Source organism: Crotalus tigris, unplaced genomic scaffold (genome assembly GCF_016545835.1).
Source record: "Crotalus tigris isolate CLP2741 ecotype Arizona unplaced genomic scaffold, ASM1654583v1 scf7180000024297.1652928, whole genome shotgun sequence".
Taxonomy (NCBI): domain Eukaryota; kingdom Metazoa; phylum Chordata; class Lepidosauria; order Squamata; family Viperidae; genus Crotalus; species Crotalus tigris.
The window spans coordinates 845,623-866,911 of record NW_024100470.1 but is presented as its reverse complement, the minus strand read 5'-3'; the positions used below and the strand labels follow the sequence as shown (position 1 = coordinate 866,911).

Sequence of the window (21,289 nt, the reverse complement as noted above, 5' to 3'; positions counted from 1 at the left end):
ACACTTTCAGTCAGAATTTCTTTGATACTCCATATATGAAAAATGTAGGAGGCATGATGACTCAGTATTTGAAGATGCTGAAAAGCTGGCAGTCTGGGTGCAAGACCTAAGAGCCATGCAATGAGATGAGCTCCCTTTCCTTCCCCCAAGTTCCAATTTGAAAGCATGCAAATGTCAGTAGATTAATAGGTACTACTTCAGTGGGAAGTTAACAGCATTCCATATGCCTTTGGCATATAGCCATGCTGGCCACATGACCATAGAAATTGTCTTTGGACAATGCTGGCTCTCTCAGTCAAGAAAAGGAGATGAGCACCATGCCCTAGAGTCGGACACGACTGGACAATAAAACCTTTACCTTTCTTGAAAACCAAATGATGTTCCTTTTATAGTTAGTAAGGACACAGCAAAACAGTATTTGTCTACAATGCAAACATTGACAAGATCATGAGTAATTCATAAGACATGAAGAATATTATCAAAGTTCTGTCCCTTTTTGCTTGATGACCACAATTTCAGATGTCATGTAAAACTAATTTTTAAGTACCTGTTTTTTGTATCCCTAACAAACCCAGAGGTTGGTTTAAATAAACACACATACTTTGCTTTTTATGTTTTATTTTGGAAAAGTCCCTTTTTCCTATATTCTTCTGCCTTTCTCCATTAAGATCATATATAGATCAGCTTCACTGATGAATACTGATACAGCATTGTTTGTCAAATGGATGTTCTCAGATGAGATCTACCAATAAATAAATACAGCACATGGAATGTCTGAAATTGTACAGGGTTTCTTGCTTGATCAAGCAGTTGGACTAGAAGACTTCCAAGGTCCCTTCCAACTCTCTTATTCTGTTATTCTTTTATATTCTTTGATACATGAAAAACAAAGAAGAAATTGTGTTTTTTTAATAGTTAGTAAGAGTATAACCCCCTTTATGAATTACTGCCTTGTCGTGGCAAAGGGGTTTGCGTAACTCAATGAAGCTATGAGCTATGCCATGCAGGGCCATCCAAGACAGACAAGTCATAGCAGAGAGATCTGACAAAATGTGATCCACTAGAGAAGGAAATGGCAAACCACTCCAGTATCTTTGCCATGAAAACCCCATAGACAGTACGAAAAGGCAAAAAGATATGACGCTGGAAGATTAGCCCCTTAGGTCAGAAGGTGTCCAATATGCTACTGGGGAAGTACTAGTAGCACCAGGAAGAATGAAGCGACTGGGCCAAAGCCAAAAGGAAAGTCCGATGCTATAAAGAACTTTTCTCCATAGGAATGTAAGATCCATGAATCAAGGCAAGATAGATGTAGTCAAACAAGAGATGACAAGACTGAACATCGACATCTTAGGAATCAGCGAACTAAAATGGACAGGAATGGGTGAATTTAACTCAGATGACCATCAGGTATACTACTGCGGGCAAGAATCCCTCAGAAGAAATGGAGTAGCTTTCATAGTCAATAAAAGAATAGGAAAAGCAATACTGGGATATAATCCCCAAAATGACAGAATGATCTCAGTTCGAATCCAAGGCAAACGATTAAATACCACAGTAGTCCAAATCTATGCCCCAACCACTGGTGCTGAAGGGGATGAAATTGACCGGTTCTATGAAGCCCTACAGCACCTTATAGAATTAACACCAAAAATGATGTCCTTATCATCATGGGTTATTGGAATGCTAAAGAAGGAAGCCAAAAGATAACCGGAATAACAGGCAAATTTGGCCTTGGAGTACAATGAAGCAGGGCACAGGCTGATAGAATTTTGTCAAGAGAATATGATGGTCATAACAAACACTCTTTTCCAACAACCCAATAGACGGCTCTACACATGGACATCATCAGACGGTCAACGTAGAAATCAAATTGACTATGTGCTCTGCAGCCAACGATGGAGAAACTCTGTACAGTCAGTAAAAACAAGACCAGGAGCTGACAGTGGCTCAGATCATGAGCTTCTCATTGCAAAATTAGGCTTAAATTGAAGAAAGTAGGGAAAAGCACTAGGCAACTCAGGTATGAACTAAATCATATTCCTGAGGAATATACAGTAGAGGTGACAAATAGATTTAAGGAATTAGATCTGATAGACAGAGTGCCTGAAGAACTATGGACAGAGGTTTGCAACATTGTACAAGAGGTAACAACTAAAACCATCCCATAGAAAAAGAAATGCAAGAAAGCAAAATGGCTGTCTGAGGAAGCTTTGCAAATAACTGAGGAAAGAAGGGAAGCGAAAGAAAAAGGACTTCAAGGGCAGCACCATATAAAAGGATTCCATAATAAAACTGAGAGCTCAGTAAAACTACAGAATGCTGTAAAATGAGGGTATATAGAAAATGAAATGAAGACTTCTGGTTCCGGTTCGCGGCGCTTCTTGTTGTATAGAGAGATTCGTCTCCTCGTCGGCTAGCTTTCCCTTGGCCAGTTGACCCTTATATGGGTCAAAAGTCGCCCTGGAGGGTGCGACTTCTGTCAAGGAGGCTTCAGCTCAGCTGCAGAGGAGCGGCAGCTCCTCCAGCTGTCCTCCAGCTGTCTCCAGCGATCTATGAGGGCCAACAGAGAAGAAGATCAGCCAGTAAAAGGCCGATCATCCTGCTGCTTCAAACTGCAAGTCAAAGAACATCTAAGCTGTAAGAACCCCCATGGTGAATCTGGGTGAGACTGGAACCTGTAAGACCCTTGTTGGAATTATTTCCCTGGCTTGAAGAAGGCAGCTTTTACGTGTTTGGGAAAGAAGGTGTTTTTTTTTTAAAAGTCTATATCTTATTTTCATACAATTTGGGATACAGAAAATTCTCTCTCCTTTTTTCTAAGAATTGTATTAGATATCTGATGTTGGAAGATTATTTCTTCTTTCACACTATACTTTTAAAGACTGGAAAAGACCTTTTTTAACCTACTGAGGACATCTAGTGGCAAAAATTTAACATTGTAATTTCTGGTTATTGTTTGAAAAGTTTTGACCTTCAAATTATTCTTGAAAAAAGATAAGCTGTGCAGCTGTTGGGAACTGTGGGGGTGGACACTGACTAATCTTTATCAAATACAGTCCCCACAAAAAAGAAAAAGAAAAAAGAGATTGTTTCTACTTACTATTAAAATGGAGGAATCGCATTCACAACTAAACTATAATCTTATACTGGAAAAGATACATGAGGCCATTGCAGAAATTTGTGCCATATTGAAAGAACCTATTACAGAACTAAAATCCATAAATCTCATGTCAAACATTCAAACGGATGCTCAGACTACATCTGACCATTTGACAGATCAAAACACACCAGAAGAGGAATTAACAGAGATAAGATATGAACTCATCACACCGTACAAATCTCTCATTTGTAACTTTGAGGAACAGAAGAAGCAAAGACTGAGATTTGAAACTACAAAGCAATGATATTTTAAAGAGGAGAGAAACAGACACCTGACATAGAGGATGGGACTCTTATTCTTTCAAAGCTTACTGCAAGCAACAAAAATAGATCTACTGGCTGAAAGGGAAGCGTCTTTATGGAAAAGAGCATAAGAAAAAAGCCAGAATTAGATTGAAAAGAGAAATTTAAAATGGTGTAATGGAATAAAAGACAATGCTGGATTTACGGACTGTTTTAAGGAGCAAGGCTGAAAGATATTTTAAACAGATTAAGAATGTACTGGATTTGTGTATTCATGTACTGAATAATAGACACAATTTGATGAAAATCATTATGTATTGGAATTGAAAAAATGATGACTATTTAGTTTGGATGGTTTCAATAATCAATGGAGTGTTTTAAATTAGTAAGATGACCTTTTTGTATGACAAAAAAGACGTGATAAGGCATGATAAGTAATTGGAGAAAGTTTGAATTCTGTTTAATGAAACTGAATGAATTAAGGTTTAATATTATTTTGTTATTTTAAAGAGATGGATTGATTGTGGGATTTTGTATGTATAGGGTTGATTAATACTTTATTGCTATTAGGATATTTACTGTGTTGTGGAAGAAGAAACAAATGAGATTGGTGATAAAATGAGGGATGTGAGAGATTAAGAATTAGAATGGATAATTTGTTGTTTTAAACCTAAACTATGGTAATTGTAAACTGATAAAGTTATAAAACAGTTATATAAATTTAAAATAGAAATGGAATATTTTAAATGTATTATGTTATTCGAGGGAAATAGAGAGGGGATAGCGAAATGTATTGTGCTGAGCTGTTTATATATGTCTTTACTTTTGAATGTTTGACCACCCAAACATTTGAACACCCCCACAGTGGGTCTTAAGTACTTTTTCTTAAGAAATTAAAAAACTAATAAAATGTGTTTAAAAAAAAAGAAAATGAAATGAAGATGCTTCAAAACAATAATGTTTTCATGAATGATCTGTTTTTCAGACTTAGATGACTGTTTCTCATGTCCAGAAGATCAATATCCAAACAAGGAAGTATACTATACTTCCAAAAAGTATAGTATACTTAACTTATCAAGAAACTTTGGGGATTTCTTTGGCAGTAATTGCAGTCTCCTTTTCTGTTATTTCAGCTGTGGTGCTATGGATCTTCATTAAATATAAGGACACACCTATCGTTAAAGCTAATAACAGGAACCTCACCTATAGCCTTCTCATTGCTCTCCTCCTCTCTTTCCTTTGCACTTTGCTCTTCATTGGGCAACCTGACTAAGTCAAATGTCTCTTGTGACAAACTGCCTTTGACATCATCATCTCTGTAGCTCTTTCTTGCATATTGGAGAAAACAATTATAGTGGTCCTTGCTTTCATGGCCACGAATCCTGGCTCCAAAGTTAGGAAATGGGTGGGGGAAAAGATGGCCACTGCTATTGTCCTATCTTGCTTCCTGGCTCAATTTAACATCTGTATTGTGTGGCTGGCAATTTCTCCTCCCTTCCCAGATTCTGACATGCACTCCATGGCTGAAGCAAATTGTTCTGCAATATAATGAAGGTTCAACCACCATGTTTTATACAGTCCTTTCCTTTTTGGGGTTCTTGACTACTGCGAGCTTCACGGTGGCTTTCCTAGCTAGGAATCTACTTGACAACTTTAATGAAGCCAAGTTTCTCACTTTCAGCATGTTGGTCTTTTGCAGCATTTGGGTGTCATTTGTTCCAACTTATCTGAGCACCAAGGGGAAATATATGGTGGCTGTAGAGATCTTCTCCATTTTGGCTTCAGCTCTGGATTGCTGGGTTGCATCTTTTCCCCAAAATGCTTTATTATTATTCTGAGACCTGATCTAAACTAAAAGAAGCAACTAATGAAAAAATGAACCTGATTTTAATCACAAAATCCTTTAAATAAAGCAAAATTGCTCAGTTTTAGCATATAGATTTTCCCCAGTTTGAGATTCTGCACTATTCCTTTATTTTCACTTCAATATGACATACAAACCTATTCACTGAGAAATTTATTTAATAACCTAGAAAACCTATCTGCATTTTTTCTTTGAAATGTTAAATAATTATTGTGAGCCCTAATTAGGATAGTAATGGATAGATAATCAAGAAGATATTAAAAATATTTTAGTGATATAATCTGCCTTAATGTAAAAATGATTTATATCCTGAAGCCTATGAGCTTCAAAACATCCCTGCCAAAAAGAAAGAAAATGCCTACTTTATATCACCCATTACATTAAAATCATCCCTGATAAATATGAAACCAAACATTGTCGTGAAGTGTTAATACCACTTTATAATGCCTTGGTAAGGCCACACTTGGAATACTGCATCCAGTTTTGGTCACCAAGATTTAAAAAAGATGTTGAGACTCTAGAACAGGGGTGTCAAACTGCTGGCCCGAGGGCTGGACGCGTCATCAGGAAACCACGCCCACCCCATTGTCAGCAATGGAGAAAAAACTCCAATATGTTGTACCCCTTTATGGATTACTGCCAAAGATGGAGAAGCTCTATACAGTCAGTAAAAACAAGACCAGGAGCTGACTGTGGCTCAGATCATGAGCTTCTCGTTGCAAAATTTAGGCTTAAATTAAAAAAAGTAGGGAAAAGTACTAGGCCACTCAGGTATGAACTAAATCATATTCCTAATGAATATACAGTAGAAGTGACAAATAGATTTAAGGAATTAGATCTGATAGACAGAGTGCCTGAAGAACTATGGATGGAAGTTCGCAACATTGTACAAGAGGTAGCAACTAAAACCATCCCAAAGAAAAAGAAATGCAAGAAAGCAAAATGGCTGTCTGAGGAAGCTTTGCAAATAGCTGAGGAAAGAAGGGAAGCAAAAGGCAATGGAGAAAGAGAAAGATACACCCAATTGAATGCAGAATTCCAGAGAGTAGCTAGAAGAGATAAGAATGCCTTCTTAAATGAACAGTGCAAAGAAATAGAAGAAAACAACAGAATAGGGAGGACCAGAGATCTCTTCAAGAAAATTGGAGATATGAAGGGAACGTTTCATGCAAAGATGGGCATGATAAAGGACCAGAATGGCAGGGACCTAACAGAGGCAGAAGGGATTAAGAAGAGATGGCAAAACTACACAGAAGAACTATACAAGAATGAGCTTAACGTCCCAGATAACCACAATGAGATGGTCACTGACCTTGAACCAGACATCCTAGAATGTGAAGTGAAATGGGCCTTAGAAAATCTGAGCAACAACAAAGCTAGTGGAGGTGACAGCTGAGCTATTCAAAATCTTAAAAGACAATGTAGTAAAAGTACTACACTCCATTTGCCAGCAAATTTGGAAAACTCAACAGTGGCCACAGGATTGGAAAAGGTCAGTTTACATTCCAATTCCAAAGAAAGGCAATGTCAAAGAATGTTCAAACTATCGCACCATTGCACTCATTTCACATGCTAGTAAAGTTATGCTTAAAATCCTACAAGCTAGACTCTAGCAGTATGTGGATCGAGAACTACCAGAAGAACAGGCAGGATTTCAAAGAGGCAGAGGAACTAGAGATCAAATTGCCAACATATGCTGGATCATGGAGAAAGCTAGGGAGTTCCAGAAAAACTCCCTAGCTCTGCTTCATTGACTATGCTAAAGCCTTTGATTGTGTGGATCACAACAAATTGTGGCAAGTTCTTAAAGAGATGGGAATACCAGACCATCTTATTTGTCTCTTGAGAAACCTATATGCGGGTCAAGAAGCAACAGTGAGAACTGGACATGGAACCACTAATTGGTTCAAAATTGGAAAAGGAGTCCGGCAAGGCGGTATAGTGTCACCCTGCCTATTTAACTTATATGCAGAGTACATCATGAGAAAGGCAGGGCTAGATGAATCAAAAGTTGGAATTAAGATTGCCGGGAGAAATATCAACAACCTAAGATATGCAGATGATACCACTCTAATGGCAGAAAGTGAAGAGGAACTAAAGAGCCTCTTGATGCGGGTGAAGAAGGAGAGTCCAAAAGTTGGCTTGAAACTCAACATTAAGAAAGCCAAAATCATGGCATCCGCCCCTCTCAATTCCTAGCAAATAGATGGGGAAGAAATGGAGGTAGTGACAGATTTTATTTTTCTGGGCTCCAAGATCACCTCAGATGGGGACTGCAGCCAAGAAATTAAAAGACGCTTGCTCCTGGGGAGGAAAGCTATGGCAAATCTAGACAGCATACTAAAAAGCAGAGACATCACCCTGCCAACAAAAGTGCGTATAGTCCAGGCCATGGTTTTCCCAGTTGCAATGTATGGCTGTGAAAGTTGGACCATAAGAAAGGCTGAGCGCAAAAGAATTGAGGCCTTTGAACTATGGTGCTGGAGAAGACTCCTGCGAGTCCCTTGGACTGCAAGGCGTTCAAACCGGTCAGTCCTAGAAGAGATCAACCCCGACTGCTCTTTAGAAGGCCAGATCCTGAAGTTGAAACTCAAATACTTTGGCCACCTAATGAGAAGGAAGGACTCACTGGAGAAGGGCCTAATGCTGGGAAAGATTGAGGGCAATAGAAGAAGGGGACGACAGAGAATGAGATGGCTGGATGGAGTCACTGAAGCAGTAGGTGTGAACTTAAATGGACTCCAGAAGGTGGTAGAGGACAGGAAGACCTGGAGGAACATTGTCCATGGGGTCACGATGGGTCAGACACGACTTCGCATTTAACAACAACAACATGTTGTGCGACATCATGTGATGTCACATGTTTGACATATCTGCTCTAGAAAGAGTGCAGAGAAGAGCAACAAAGATGACCAGGGGACTGGAGGCTAAAACATATAAGGAACAGTTGCTAGAATTGGATATGTCTAGTTTAATGAAGAGAAGGATGAGGGGACATGATAGCAGTGTTCCAATATCTTAGGGGTTGCCACAAAGAAGGAGACAAGCTATTCTCCAAAACACTTGAAGGTAGGACAAGAAGCAACGGATGGAAACTAATCAAGGAAAGAAGCAACCTAGAACTAACTTCTTCACAGTTAGATCAATTAATCAGTGGAACAACCTGCTTCCAGAAGTGGTGAATGCTCCAACAATGGAAGTTTTTAAGAAGAGATTGGACAGCCATTTGCCTGAAATAGTATAGGCTTTCCTGCGTGAATAAGGGGTTGGACTAGAAGACCTCCAAGGTTCCTTCCAACATCATCATCATCATCATCATCATCATCATCATCATCATTATTATTATTCAACTTTCTGGGTGTTTCAAGATGCTGTTAATAAAAAAAATGTCTAAGGGATAACATCAGTGCCTAATTTGCCACTTCAAGGTCTCCTAATATTCCCCTTAATCATTTTTAAAGTGCAGAAAAATTCAGATTAACATCCCTTTCCAAAATTCTGAAAGTCTGAGAGCCACTTTGGTGTGGCAGGCAAGGTGCTACTTCAGAAATAAGGAGACTTATTTCTCCTTTAGTCATAAAAGCCTAGGATATATGTGGTTCTGGAACCTAGAGATAGGTGTTTGAAGTTGATGATGTTGGAGATCTTCTTCTCAGCCTCCCTGAGAAAGTAATCTTATTCATGATGACTACTGTGCCACCATTGTGACTTCTTTAATTTTGATGTCACTATTATTCCTGAGCCTTGGATGACATCTGAATCTTCCCTACTGAGATAAGTGAGCATTGATTATTTTGCTTTAGCTGGATGGTGAAGGCAATAATTGTTGACATCCAATTCCTTGTTGCATTCATTTGGATGAATCCCTGTATTGTTATTGTCATAGTCTGCCATTCAGTCTGACCCTCTATGTATGAGCACTCCTCAATAAATAAATGAACAACAATAATTTTTGACTCATATGTTCAACTAAGTTTTTTTTATCTATTTTTAAATCTGTTCTGTGTGGAGAACAGATCTCACTTTACTTATTGATTTATGCAGAAATATTGAAAACAAAAATGGGTTCAGAAACATTTAAATGTCAATGTATATTTCAGTGTGCCAAGAATCATAGTACACTGATGAGTGAGTTAAAATAAGAGAAGTAATACACATGGCCTCATCAATCTGCTATTGAAATAGTCATAGCTGGCATGCTATGGGTAGTACCACAAATGTTCTCTTTAGAGACAGAGATAGCAGAAGGAACTTTCTGGAGATGCCCATCTGTTACTTGAGGAAGCATAAGTTCACCAGAACAGGATCAACCCCCATTTCTACATTCCTTGATGATGATGTCCTTCAAGAGCGTGAATAAATATTGTAACAGTGGTGACAAACCTTTTAGAGACCAAGTGCCCAAACTGCAACCCAAAACTCACTTATGCATCGTTGAGTACCACTTGGATGTAGCCCATTGGCTGGGTGGCCCATTGGGTGGGTGTGGCCAATTCGGTTGGCGTGGCTGCGGTGGTAACGGCAGATTGGGTGGCACTAAAAAGTTCAATCAATCAATTCCAACTTTGCAAGATCTTTTTTTTTCGCACGAGAAGTTGAAATTGACTGATTGAAACTTTTTTTTAATTTTTGGGACACAGCAGCAAAGGCCTAAAGCGAAAAGGTTTTATAAAACCCAGCTGAAGGCATAGGACTGGGACGACGGTGCGCATGCCCACAGAGAGGACTAGAGGACTCTGAGTGCTGCCTTTGGCACCCGTGCCATAGGTTAGCAACCACTATATTATAACATGCAAGGTAGATTCTGCTATTTATTTATTTACTTCACTCTTTTTCACTTCCCATCTCCTTCAGAGAGGTGCTCTGGGAAGTATACAATTTAATCAATTAAATTAAGCTTTAAAAATGTACAATTTAAGATTTTCTTTTTAAAAAAGCAAAGTATGATACACTGAACAAAGTATCAAGTATTAAGCCAAATTGGTGAGCAAAATGACCACAACAGGTGTATTTCCATTCTTTTTTCCCCCTGTGGTAGTGCTTTATTTTCTTTTGTGTAATTGAAGTCTTACTCCCCTATTTTCTACTTCATGTCTTACTTATAAATGTTCATCACAGTGCAGCAATTCTACTGAGATATGATAAACATGTTTCATTCTGATATTTTTCAAACTACTGCTGCAAAGAATGGTACTGATTACTGATTACTAACTAAGGATAGTTATTGTCCCTTCTTCGTCAAATCTTAAGGGAATTCCAGCAGACACTGTAAAAACTATGACCATGGATTAAAACATTAATATCTGCTTCGAAAATCAGAAGTGCATGTAGGGAGAAAAAGAAGGACTTGTATTCCATCTGTGACTCTTTCTTTTCTTAGCTTTAGACAAAATTCATTATCTTAATCTTAGATAATATTAAGGAATTGTCAGCTTTTCAATTGAATGGTAACATAGGGTCTACTGTTTGATGTCTACAATGATTACATATTATAGTGAATTAGTTATACTCAAAACATTGGTTTTACTTTTTTTTCCAACTGTGATGTGCATTTCTCCTCGCTACACCTGCAATCTTAGTAGTCCTCTTCCAATTGTCCATAAATATTATCAATCTGGAGATTTAATCATTGCTGCTATTATTTATCAGATTATCTTTATTTTAAATGAGTTCAGTTTTCAAAGCCTTCCTTCTTTTGATGCCCTTGATCAGTACCAGTAAGTATGCTACTACTTCTCCTCATCCTCACACCACACCTCCTCTTTCCCCTCATTGCTACTAAAAAGCTGTATTTTCTTTCACTTTTATGCTTAAATATATTGTTTGCTCGTCAATTAGTTTGATCAGATCCATTGACCATATTTAGTCATTTGTAATTCTAAACTGCATAAATGCTTAATCTTTTCTAATACTGATTTTGAAACTGAGATGAATACTATTATCTTTAACCATAATGTATATGACTTTCATTCTCCTCAAGAAATGTCTTTCCTTCAACAAAGTCCCTTGTTGAAAGTAACAAGTTGGACTAATCTGAGGCGTCCTTGGTGCTCTCTGAGCTTGATTGTTTTCTTTCAGAGGATTCATTAGGCTAACTAGGTAACATCATTAGTGCTGATAATGCTAATTAGTTAGGGCAATGAAACATCTGAAAAAAGCTAGCAAACTCAGAGAGCACCAAGGATCCCTCATTTCAACCCAGATTTACAAATGTTCTCCTTCTTTCTAATAATCTTAATATTGCAGAAGCTCTCTGGTTAATCTTGAGGAGGTTTTTTAATTATTATTTCATCCATATATCAAAAAGGAAATCTTTAGTGTATAATTTAGGTTATTACACATCTACATTGTAAAAAGGAGCTGCCTTCCTTCTATTAGAAAATTCAGATAAGATATAGATAATATTGAAATCAGATAGAAACATAGAAAACTAATAGCAGATTTTTTTTTCTGATGATGAACATGTTTTTATCCCCTCCAAGTATAACCTAAGTTACTGGTGATTGATACGCAGTCTCCTTTGAAAGTTGGTTATGAGGTACTACCATTCTTTCTGTAAAGTTAATATTTTGTAACAATAGCTTTGAACTTCTCTTTTGTCAATATCAGATTAGGCCCCCAATGTTTTATGTTTTAATTAATATTGAGAATACTGCCTTCTATAACCTTATTCACATTTGAAATATACTTAAAGAATTCAGTCATGTACTTCATTTCCCTCTGTCTTCTAGGCTGAATATATTCAGTTCCTCTAATATTTCCTGATGTTTTTTGTCTCTCAAAGTTTGCACCATTTTTTTTACCCTTTTCTGGAGTTGCTCAATCTTATCAATATATATTTTTTTAAGTTAGGTCACCAAAACTGTACACAGTATTTCAAATAATTTATATTTTTATGAATACATATGTATAAATTAAAATAGCTGTCCAATTCTGAAACAGAAATTTATTGACATGCCTTATAACTTTCCCTGAAGGTTCGTCACTCATAATTACCAGCACACTTTGGCTCTGGCATTTGCTGTAAAGGAGATCAATGAAAATGGGCTGTTACCTAATGTTAGCCTTGGTTTTCACATTGCTACTGACAGCCATGAGGAAATTACAACTTATCATTTGGCAATGGAATTTCTATCTACCAAAGATAAATTTATACCCAACTACAAATGCAATGACCTGACCAATACAATAGCAGTCATTGGAGGAGCCCGTATTAACATTTGCATAAACATGGCAATCATTCTGTGCAACTACAAATTTCCCCAGGTGAGAGATACAAATTTGGATCAATATGAGATGTTCACCAGCTATTTATTCTATTCAAAAATTTGCTCATTGAAAAGAAATATTTGAGCAAAACTATGAGTAAGTCATAAGGCTGCCCCTTTTTATCTGATGAGCAAAACTACAGATGTCACGTAAAACTAATTTTAAGCATCCTATTTTTGTATCCTGTTCAAACCCAGAGATTGGATTAAATCAATAGATATGATTTGTTTGTTTTTTATTTTTATTTTCTTTATTTTGGAAGATACCCTTTATTCCTTTGTTCTTCTCACTTTCTCCATTTAGATCACTTATGGATCAGCTCCACTGATGAATACTGAAAGAGCAATATTTGTCAAATCGATGTTCCCAGATGAGTATCACCAATTTAAAGGAATACTGCACTTATTGTTGCATTTTGGATGGACCTGGGTTGGATTAGTTTCTCTGTATGATGAAGATATAGACAGGTTCATTCAAAAGAGATTTTCCATGTTTTCAGAGAGAGGAATCTGCTTTGACTTTATAGAACGTCTTCCTCAAATTGTGTATGGTAGTGAAGGTGCTGAGTGGATAGAAAATGCAGGTAAAATATTCAAAGTAATAATGGAGAGTACAGTCATTTCAGTCATCTTAAGTGCTGAAATTACAGGAGTAGTGCCTTTGAGAGTAATGATCTATTTTTTCAGTTATGATGATATTCCAAAGGAGAGAAAAGCCAAAGTTTGGATCATAACAGCCCAGATGGATTTCACTTCCATTCGGATGCAGAGACAGTTGCCTGTTGATTTTCTCCATGGTGCTCTTTCATTTGCAATTCACTCTAAGGAGCTGACTGGGTTCCAACAATTTATGCAGACAAGAAACCCAAACTTAGAAAAAGATGATGGGTTTATTAGGGATTTCTGGAAAGATGCATTTGAATGCTCATTCTCCAGTGATATTACAGATGGGAATGCTGAAAGGATCTGCACTGGAGAAGAGAAGCTGGAGACTCTTCCTAATTCTGTCTTTGAGACCACCATGATTGTACATAGTTATAGCATGTACAATGCAGTCTACGCTGTGGCACATGCTCTGAAGGCCTTGCGATCTTCCAAACATAAAAGGGGTCAAAAAATGGATGAGAGGAGATGGAGGCTCTTCCTCCAATCACCCTGGCAGGTAATGTTGGCTAATAGAAAATTTGGGGAAATCATTAGGTACCAGCATAGGAGACCAGTTTTATGTTTTGCTTTGTTGTTAACTGTTAGAATGCTTTAAAGATAGATTTGAAAGCTATATGGAAATACTTGATATTTTCATATCAAAGAAAATAAAATTAATATATGAAAATATAAGGCTTAGATCTAGACACAGTTAGATACACGTGACATAAAACTTTTATTAGACATTTTATGTCTAAAATGGTATGTTATTCAATCCATTATATTTGACAATTTTAAATGTAAAAACTCAAAAATTTCCTTGAATAGCATAATTATTCCTAATCAGATGGATTTTGGAGTTATTAAAATTCAAAGATTCCCCAAAGTGCTTTTTCAAAATGCAATTGGACTTTCTTTGTTTCTCCTTGAAAGTGTATTGCTTCAGTTCAGAACTGAGTGTCATGGTTCTAATAGATGAGACCATTTAAAAGAACTTCAAGGCAAGCATTTCTTCCTTAAAGAATAATTTTATTTGGCTACAACATAACAGCACATATAAGGGTGAACCCAAGACTAAATTCCCACCCCATTGGTTACAAAGTTGCAAGTTTCATTTCCCATCTCAAATTGTTATCATAAATCACATTCACCAATTGTCTGAAAACCAGACAGAAATGGCAGAACACTGAATTCACAATTTCTGAAACGGTTAATCAAAGCAAAGTGATCCCTCAGATCTCTCCCTTTGTTGATTTTGTGTTAGGATTCTCATCTGACAGTTTTTTACCAGAGAGTAGAAAATGCATTTGATATAAATATCTTTCTTTACCAGTTTGAAATTGGTGTAGAATGCAGCAGATCTGAACTTTACTTTTCATTAAGCCAAGACCAAAATTGAAAGAAAAAAATAGAGATTTTCCCATCTGCTTCAAAGATTGGCAATAACTTTCTGTGTTTTTGTTTTTCTTTAGCTGCACCATTTTTTGCAACAAGTCTCCTTTAACAACAGTGCTGGACAACAGATTTCCTTTGGCCCCAATGGAGAACTAGAAACTGGATTTGATATTTTCAATTGGGTCACATTTCCAAATAAGTCCTTTCTGAAAGTCCAACTTGGAGAGATCGACCCCACAGCTCCCCCAGACAAGCTGCTCACCATATCTAAAAAAGAAGCCATTTGGCCTCTAATATTTAACCAGGTTTGTCTCATTTTTCCCAGTTCTTGAAATTATTAGCCACTGATCTATTGAAGTAAATATTTAATAGACTACCTCTATTATTATTTATTTATTAAATCAATATAATGCTCATCTTTAGATGGCTTGTAATCATAAAAAAAGATGAAACCTTAGAACAATAAATATTTTTATTGAAAAGTTTAACAAAAATTACAAAATTTTCTCTCAAATTTTGAGTTGAGTAAATTTTACATTTCTAACCCAAATTGTCTCCCATGTATCCAATAGAATCGGCTCATGAATATTTTGTGCCCATTTTACCATACAATCTTTAACTAATTCCGTTTCAGAATCCAATTCTATTAAGACATTATAAATTGTCTTTGTATGAACTATAGTTTGCTCTTTAATCTGTTTTATCAAATTCACATCCTCTAAAGTAATGCCAACCTTTTGATCTAAACTCGACCTAACTAACAATTGATTATATTGAAACCAAGAGTGTACAATATTTTCTTGCTTCAACTCAGCTAAAGATTTTAATTGCCAATCCTTCCCTACCAAATCAAGTAATTCCTTATAAGAAATCCTATCCAAATTCACTCCTCTAGTTACCCCCTCTATCACATGTTCGGGAATCTCCCAAATTGGAATTTTATAATTTAACCTATAATAATACTTCTTCCAGACACGTAATAAAGCATTTCTTAAAATGTGAGATTTAAAGGCCTGATCTACTTTTTTATTATAAATTAGATATGCGTGTCATCCATATAATAAATCCCATCCTTCAAGAGAAAGAATATTTTTGTTTGTTAAGTTGAGCCAATCACTAATCAATGTTAAAGCCGCCGCATCATAATACAATTTTAGATTAGGTGCCTTGATTCCTCCTCTTTCCTGTACATGATGTATAATCTTCAGGCCCTTTGGATTGCCCAAAGGAGTGAGTGGGTATTTTTTTTTTCAAAATGCAATTGGACTTCCTTTCTTTCTTTCTTTGTTTCTCCTTGAAGAAATTTTGGTCTCAGTTGTGCCTATAAGTCAAGGATTACTTCTATTTATTTATGAAACCTGTATACTGCCCATCTTTAGATGGCTTATAATCATAAAAACAAGATGAAGCATTAAAACAATAAATATTGAGAATAAAATTGATTTCAGATTGAAAGGATGAGAAGCAAATGAGCAAGATTCACATGGGGAGGAGGTGGGATCTTATCTTAGTGCAGAATGATACATCCGCTTTGAAGCTCAGTTCTCAGAATGAGGTCTTCAGGCCCTTTGGGTTGCCCAAAGGAGTGAGTGGGTATTTTTTTTTTATTTTGACACGAATACAAGCTACTAAAGTCAAAGAGGTCAGAGAGCACCAAAGACCCCTCATTTTAACCCAGAGCTATGAATATTCTCCTTTACTGGGATCAGAGAAATGGCTTAAGATTATATATCCAAAATATTTCTTTTCTTCCAATGCTAAGCTACTTTAGTACACAGGATGTACTTCTAAAATATTTTAGAGATATACTTACTTTAAGATAAATAGAATGATTTCTTTAGAAAAGGGAATATACAAATTTCATGATTTTGAGACTTCAGAATAAATCATTTAATGACCTCCTCTGGTTGGTGAAGAAGTTGGAACTTCAAGAGATAATATATTAAATTAAATACATTCATTACAGAAAATACAAGATCTACAGTTATAGCTGACTGGAAACCTCTGATATGTTTTTTTTATGAAAGAAGAAAAATGCAATTATAGTCTGTAGTTTCAATGATTGGAAAAAAATGGATAATCCTTGAGTGAGAGATAATTTTGTAATAATTCTTGTATTGCTGAAAAAATAAATTGGAAGCTTCTTTCCATTTTTATCAAATTTTTGCACTTTTATTTTTTTCTTCATTCCTTTTTCCTTTATTCTTTATATTCTGCATTAGTTTGTTAGTTTCTATATTACATTTCAAACTTTGAACAAAATGCCCCCCCCCAAAAAAAGATAAAATAGGAAAATTTTGCTGGAGACTTTATTGTTAATCTTGCTATCTAGCTACTTATGATAATCCAGGTAGAATAATATCATTGCATGCAATCAAGAATTTAAATGGCTTTCTTCAACTCATTAAAATAGTCTGGAGAAACTCTTTTTTTGAAATATATTTCAAATATTTATTTATTTATCTTCATTTTATTTTACTTATTACATTTGTTTGCCACACATGTCACCACAATCTTTGGGTGGTTTAGATCATTAAAATGAAATCATACATATATCTATAAATATACAAAATCATATCAAATATATAGAATATATATGAAAATATATTCAAATATATGATTCAAAAGCATTTTTTCCCTGGGGATTATATCTATTTATCACCTATCCATCTATCTATCTATCTATCTATCTATCTATCTATCTATCTATCTATCTATCTATCTATCTAATCATCTAACGATTCAAGCATAATGCAGCAGCATTCCAAATGAGATTGCACACTACCTATAAAAGTCATTAAAAGGGAGGAGGATGCATATTTTTTTCCTAAAAATAAATTATAAATTAAACAGTGAGAGATGGAGTATGACAGAAAAATTATTTCTTATCTGTTTCTACATTTGTAAGGCAGAATTTTACATGTTATGCATATTATTTTTATGGGAATTTAATAACACATTTGCATTTGCTCTATAATTTTGCTGTGTTAAAGTATTTATCCTTTTTATACAACTCTTTTTATTTTACTAGCAAAAGTCCATAATAAGAGTATTTGATTTGATTTGACATAAACCCAAAAATGGGACCTTAAGCAGACCATACTCTGAGGGATCCAGAATTAAAGATTTTCCCACATCACCTTCTGGAACCTTGCCCCAAACTGATTTTAGAATACAGGGAAAGATCCATTGATGAATGTAACATGCATGAAATGAGAAGCAGTTGAAGATACAATGGGGAGTTCACATCAGGAAGAAAACTGGAAAATTCAGTACCAATTTTTGAATTAGATATGAAGAGTTTGAATGTATATAATTGATGAAAAGAACAACCCCCCGAAAAATAAATGATCTGTGTGGGTATTCTGATTTTATTTCTGAATAGACATTACCTCTTTCCATCTGTAACAAGAAATGTCCTCTTGGCCAGAGCAAGATAAAAGTGGAAGGAAAATTATCCTGCTGCTATGACTGTAAGCCATGCCCAGAAGGAAAGATAGCTGACCAACTGGGTAAGCAAGGGAATATATTAAATGTATCCATGATATAATAAATATAAACAGGGGCTGAATTTTAAATAAATATTATTTTAATTGAAAATTTTGAGCTTCACATAATATTGAAAGATTATAAACAGGTTTTTTTTCATAAATCTTTCTTCTTATGTTCGGAAGTCAAGGGGATTTTGCATGGGTGACTTTTTCCATGGTTTTTAAGTTTTTTCACTGCTATTCTACCCAAGTTATTGATTTATTGATTTTTTATATTTTATTTTGTTTCATCATGAGAGGTAAAATACAAAACAGAAAAAAAGCAGGACAAAATGTAAAGAGACATTGAGCACTAAGAACAAAAATGAAAAAAATGGTGACCTAAAAAAAGAGAAAAAGGTGGTCCAAATATCAAGTAAATTTAATATTTAACATATACATTCCACTCTGGCTTGGTCACTGAAAAGAAATACAGAAAAGTGATTGATTGATGGATTGATTGAATGATTCTAAAATTTATAAGATTGCCTATCTCATATAATAAGCCTAAGGGCCTTCCCACAATCTTTAAAAAGAGAAATAATAATTTAAGAATTCAACCTTGTTACCAGCTGTCAGACAAATCAATCTCCTGAGTCAATCTCCATCCTACTCCAGCACTTTTGGGGAAGAACAAGATTTTCCCAGCCTGCTACAACAATAAAATTTAGGGATACCTCATAATTCAGGTGGAAGTGTATAAGAAAAGGATGAATACTACAGACCAGATACAATTCTGAACTCCCAGATGAAAACATTTAACAACAACAAAAAAATCTAGAACATGCCTACCTATGAGACTTATTGGGAAAAATAGATAACATTGAAGAGTTCTGGTCTCATCTATTACTTTGCCCAATGACGTTTAGGGATTTAATGTTAACCAGCAACTTCAAATGTGTATGGCAAGCCACTAGGATCCAGTACAGCTCATGCAGGAGTAGTAGGACTAAGTGAGTTAAGTACATGGGCCGCTGCATTGCAGACCTGTTATGGATTTGAAATGGTCTTCAAAGGCAGCACCATATAAAGGGATTCCATAATCAAATGAGGAGAACAGTAAATCTACAGAGTGCTGTAAAATCAGGGCATACTGACAATGAAATTAAGATGTTTCAGAACAATAATGTTTCTATGAATGGTCTCTTTTTCAGACTTAGAAGACTGTTTCCCATGTCCAGAGGATCAATATCCAAACAAGGATAAGGATGGTTGCCTTCCAAAAAGTATAACTTTCTTAACATACCAAGAACCTTTGGGGACTTCTTTGTCAGTGATTGCAGTCTCCTTTTCTATAATCTCAGCTGTGGTGCTGTGGATCTTCATTAAATATCAGGATACACCTATCGTTAAAGCCAATAACAGGAACCTCACTTATAGTCTTCTCATTGCTCTCTTCCTCTCTTTCCTTTGTACTTTACTCTTCATTGGACAACCTGACCAAGCCAAATGTCTCTTGCGACAAACTGCCTTTGGCATCATCTTCTCTGTAGCTCTTTCTTGTATATTGGGAAAAACAATTATAGTGGTCCTTGCTTTCATGGCCACCAAGCCCAGCTCCAAAGTTAGGAAATGGGTGGGGAAAAAGATTGCCATTACTATTATCTTAACTTGCTTCCTGGCTCAATTTAACCTCTGCATAGTGTGGCTGGCAATTTCTCCTCCCTTCCCAGATTCTGACATGCACTCCGTGGCTGAAGAAATTGTCCTGCAATGTAATGAAGGTTCAACCACCATGTTTTATACAGTCCTTTCATTTTTGGGGTTCTTGACTACTGCCAGCTTCACGGTGGCTTTTCTAGCTAGGAATCTACCTGACAGCTTTAATGAAGCCAAGTTTATCACTTTCAGCATGTTGGTCTTTTGCAGTGTTTGGGTGTCATTTGTTCCAACTTATCTGAGCACCAAGGGGAAATATATGGTGGCTGTAGAGATCTTCTCCATTTTGGCTTCAGCAGTTGGATTACTGGGTTGCATCTTTTCCCCCAAATGCTATATCATTATTCTGAGACCTGATCTGAACCAAAAGAAGCAAGTAATGAAAAAATGAAACTGATTTTAATCACAAAATCCTTTGAATAAAGCAAAATTGCTTAATTTTAGCATATAGATTTTCCCCAGTTTGAGATTCTGCATTATTCCTTTATTTTCACTTCAATATGATGTACAAATCAATTCACTGAGAACTTTATTTAACAACCTAGAGAACCTATCTGCATTTTTTCTTTAAAATATTAAATAATTATTCTGAGCCCTAATTAGAATAGTAAGGGATAGATAACCAAGAAGATATTTTAAAAAATTAATGATATAATGTGCCTTAATGTAAACATGATTTATATTCTGAAGCTTATGAGCTTCAAAATATCCCTGCCAAAAAAAAAAAAAAGAAAATACCTACTTTGTATCACTCATTACACTAAAAGTATCCCTGGTACACGTGGAGCCAAACATTTGTTAACTTTCTGGGTGTTTCAAGATGCTGTTTATCTAAGGGATAACATGAATGCCTAATTTGCCACTTCAAGGTCTCCAGTATTCCCCTTAATCATTTTTAAGGTACAGAAAAATTCAAATTAACATCCTTTTCCACAATTCTGAAAGTCTGAGAGCCACTTTGCTGTAGCAGGGGAGGTTCTAGGCCAGAAACAAGGGGACTCAGTATCCTTGTTCTCCACTACTTATAAAAGCCTAGGAGATATGTGGTTCTGGAATTTGTGGAGAGGTGGTTGAAGTTGATGATGTTGGAGATCTTCTCAGCCTCCCTGAGAAAGTAGTCTTATTCATGAAGACTACTGTCCCATCATTGGTGATTTCATCAATTTTGATGTCACTATTATTCCTGAACCTTGGATGACATCTAATTCTGCCCTACTGAGATTAGTGCATAAAGGGAGAATAGATAATGCTTGGTGGTTGATATGGTTTAGCTTGGTGGTTAAGGCAATAATTGTAGACATCCAGTTCCTTGTTGCATTCATCTGTATCCATCTGTATCCATGTTTGTGTTCATCATAGTCAGCCATTCAGTCATGTCTGACCTTTAGCCACTTTATGGATCAGCACTCCTCAATAAATAAATGAACAAGAATAAATTTTTGGCTTATTATTCAACTGTGTTCTCTTTATCTATTTTTAGGATATGTGTGGAGAAGAGATCATACTTTATTTATTAATTTATG

The 21,289-nt window shown here is 35.9% G+C and overlaps 1 protein-coding gene across 1 annotated transcript; it reads left to right on the top strand.

Moving 5' to 3' along the window:
- The first annotated feature begins 10,813 nt into the window (after positions 1–10,813).
- On the top strand, positions 10,814–20,157 carry LOC120299457 (vomeronasal type-2 receptor 26-like). The gene is made up of 6 exons (XM_039324313.1): positions 10,814–10,986; positions 12,247–12,535; positions 12,842–13,699; positions 14,655–14,882; positions 17,963–18,089; positions 19,262–20,157. Exons 1-6 carry the CDS (start codon positions 10,814–10,816, stop codon positions 20,155–20,157), a joined length of 2,571 nt encoding a protein of 856 aa, XP_039180247.1.
- The last annotated feature ends 1,132 nt before the right edge of the window (positions 20,158–21,289 follow it).

What these genes read in the sequence shown, in the direction of transcription:
- LOC120299457 (XM_039324313.1), top strand. Translation starts at nt 10,814, where the DNA reads ATGTGCATTTCTCCTCGCTACACCTGCAATCTTAGTAGTCCTCTTCCA. An exon ending in GATGCCCTTGATCAGTACCA is followed by an intron (nt 10,987 to 12,246) that starts GTAAGTATGCTA and finishes CTTTCCCTGAAG; the next exon opens with GTTCGTCACTCATAATTACC. An exon ending in TCCTCCAATCACCCTGGCAG is followed by an intron (nt 13,700 to 14,654) that starts GTAATGTTGGCT and finishes GTTTTTCTTTAG; the next exon opens with CTGCACCATTTTTTGCAACA.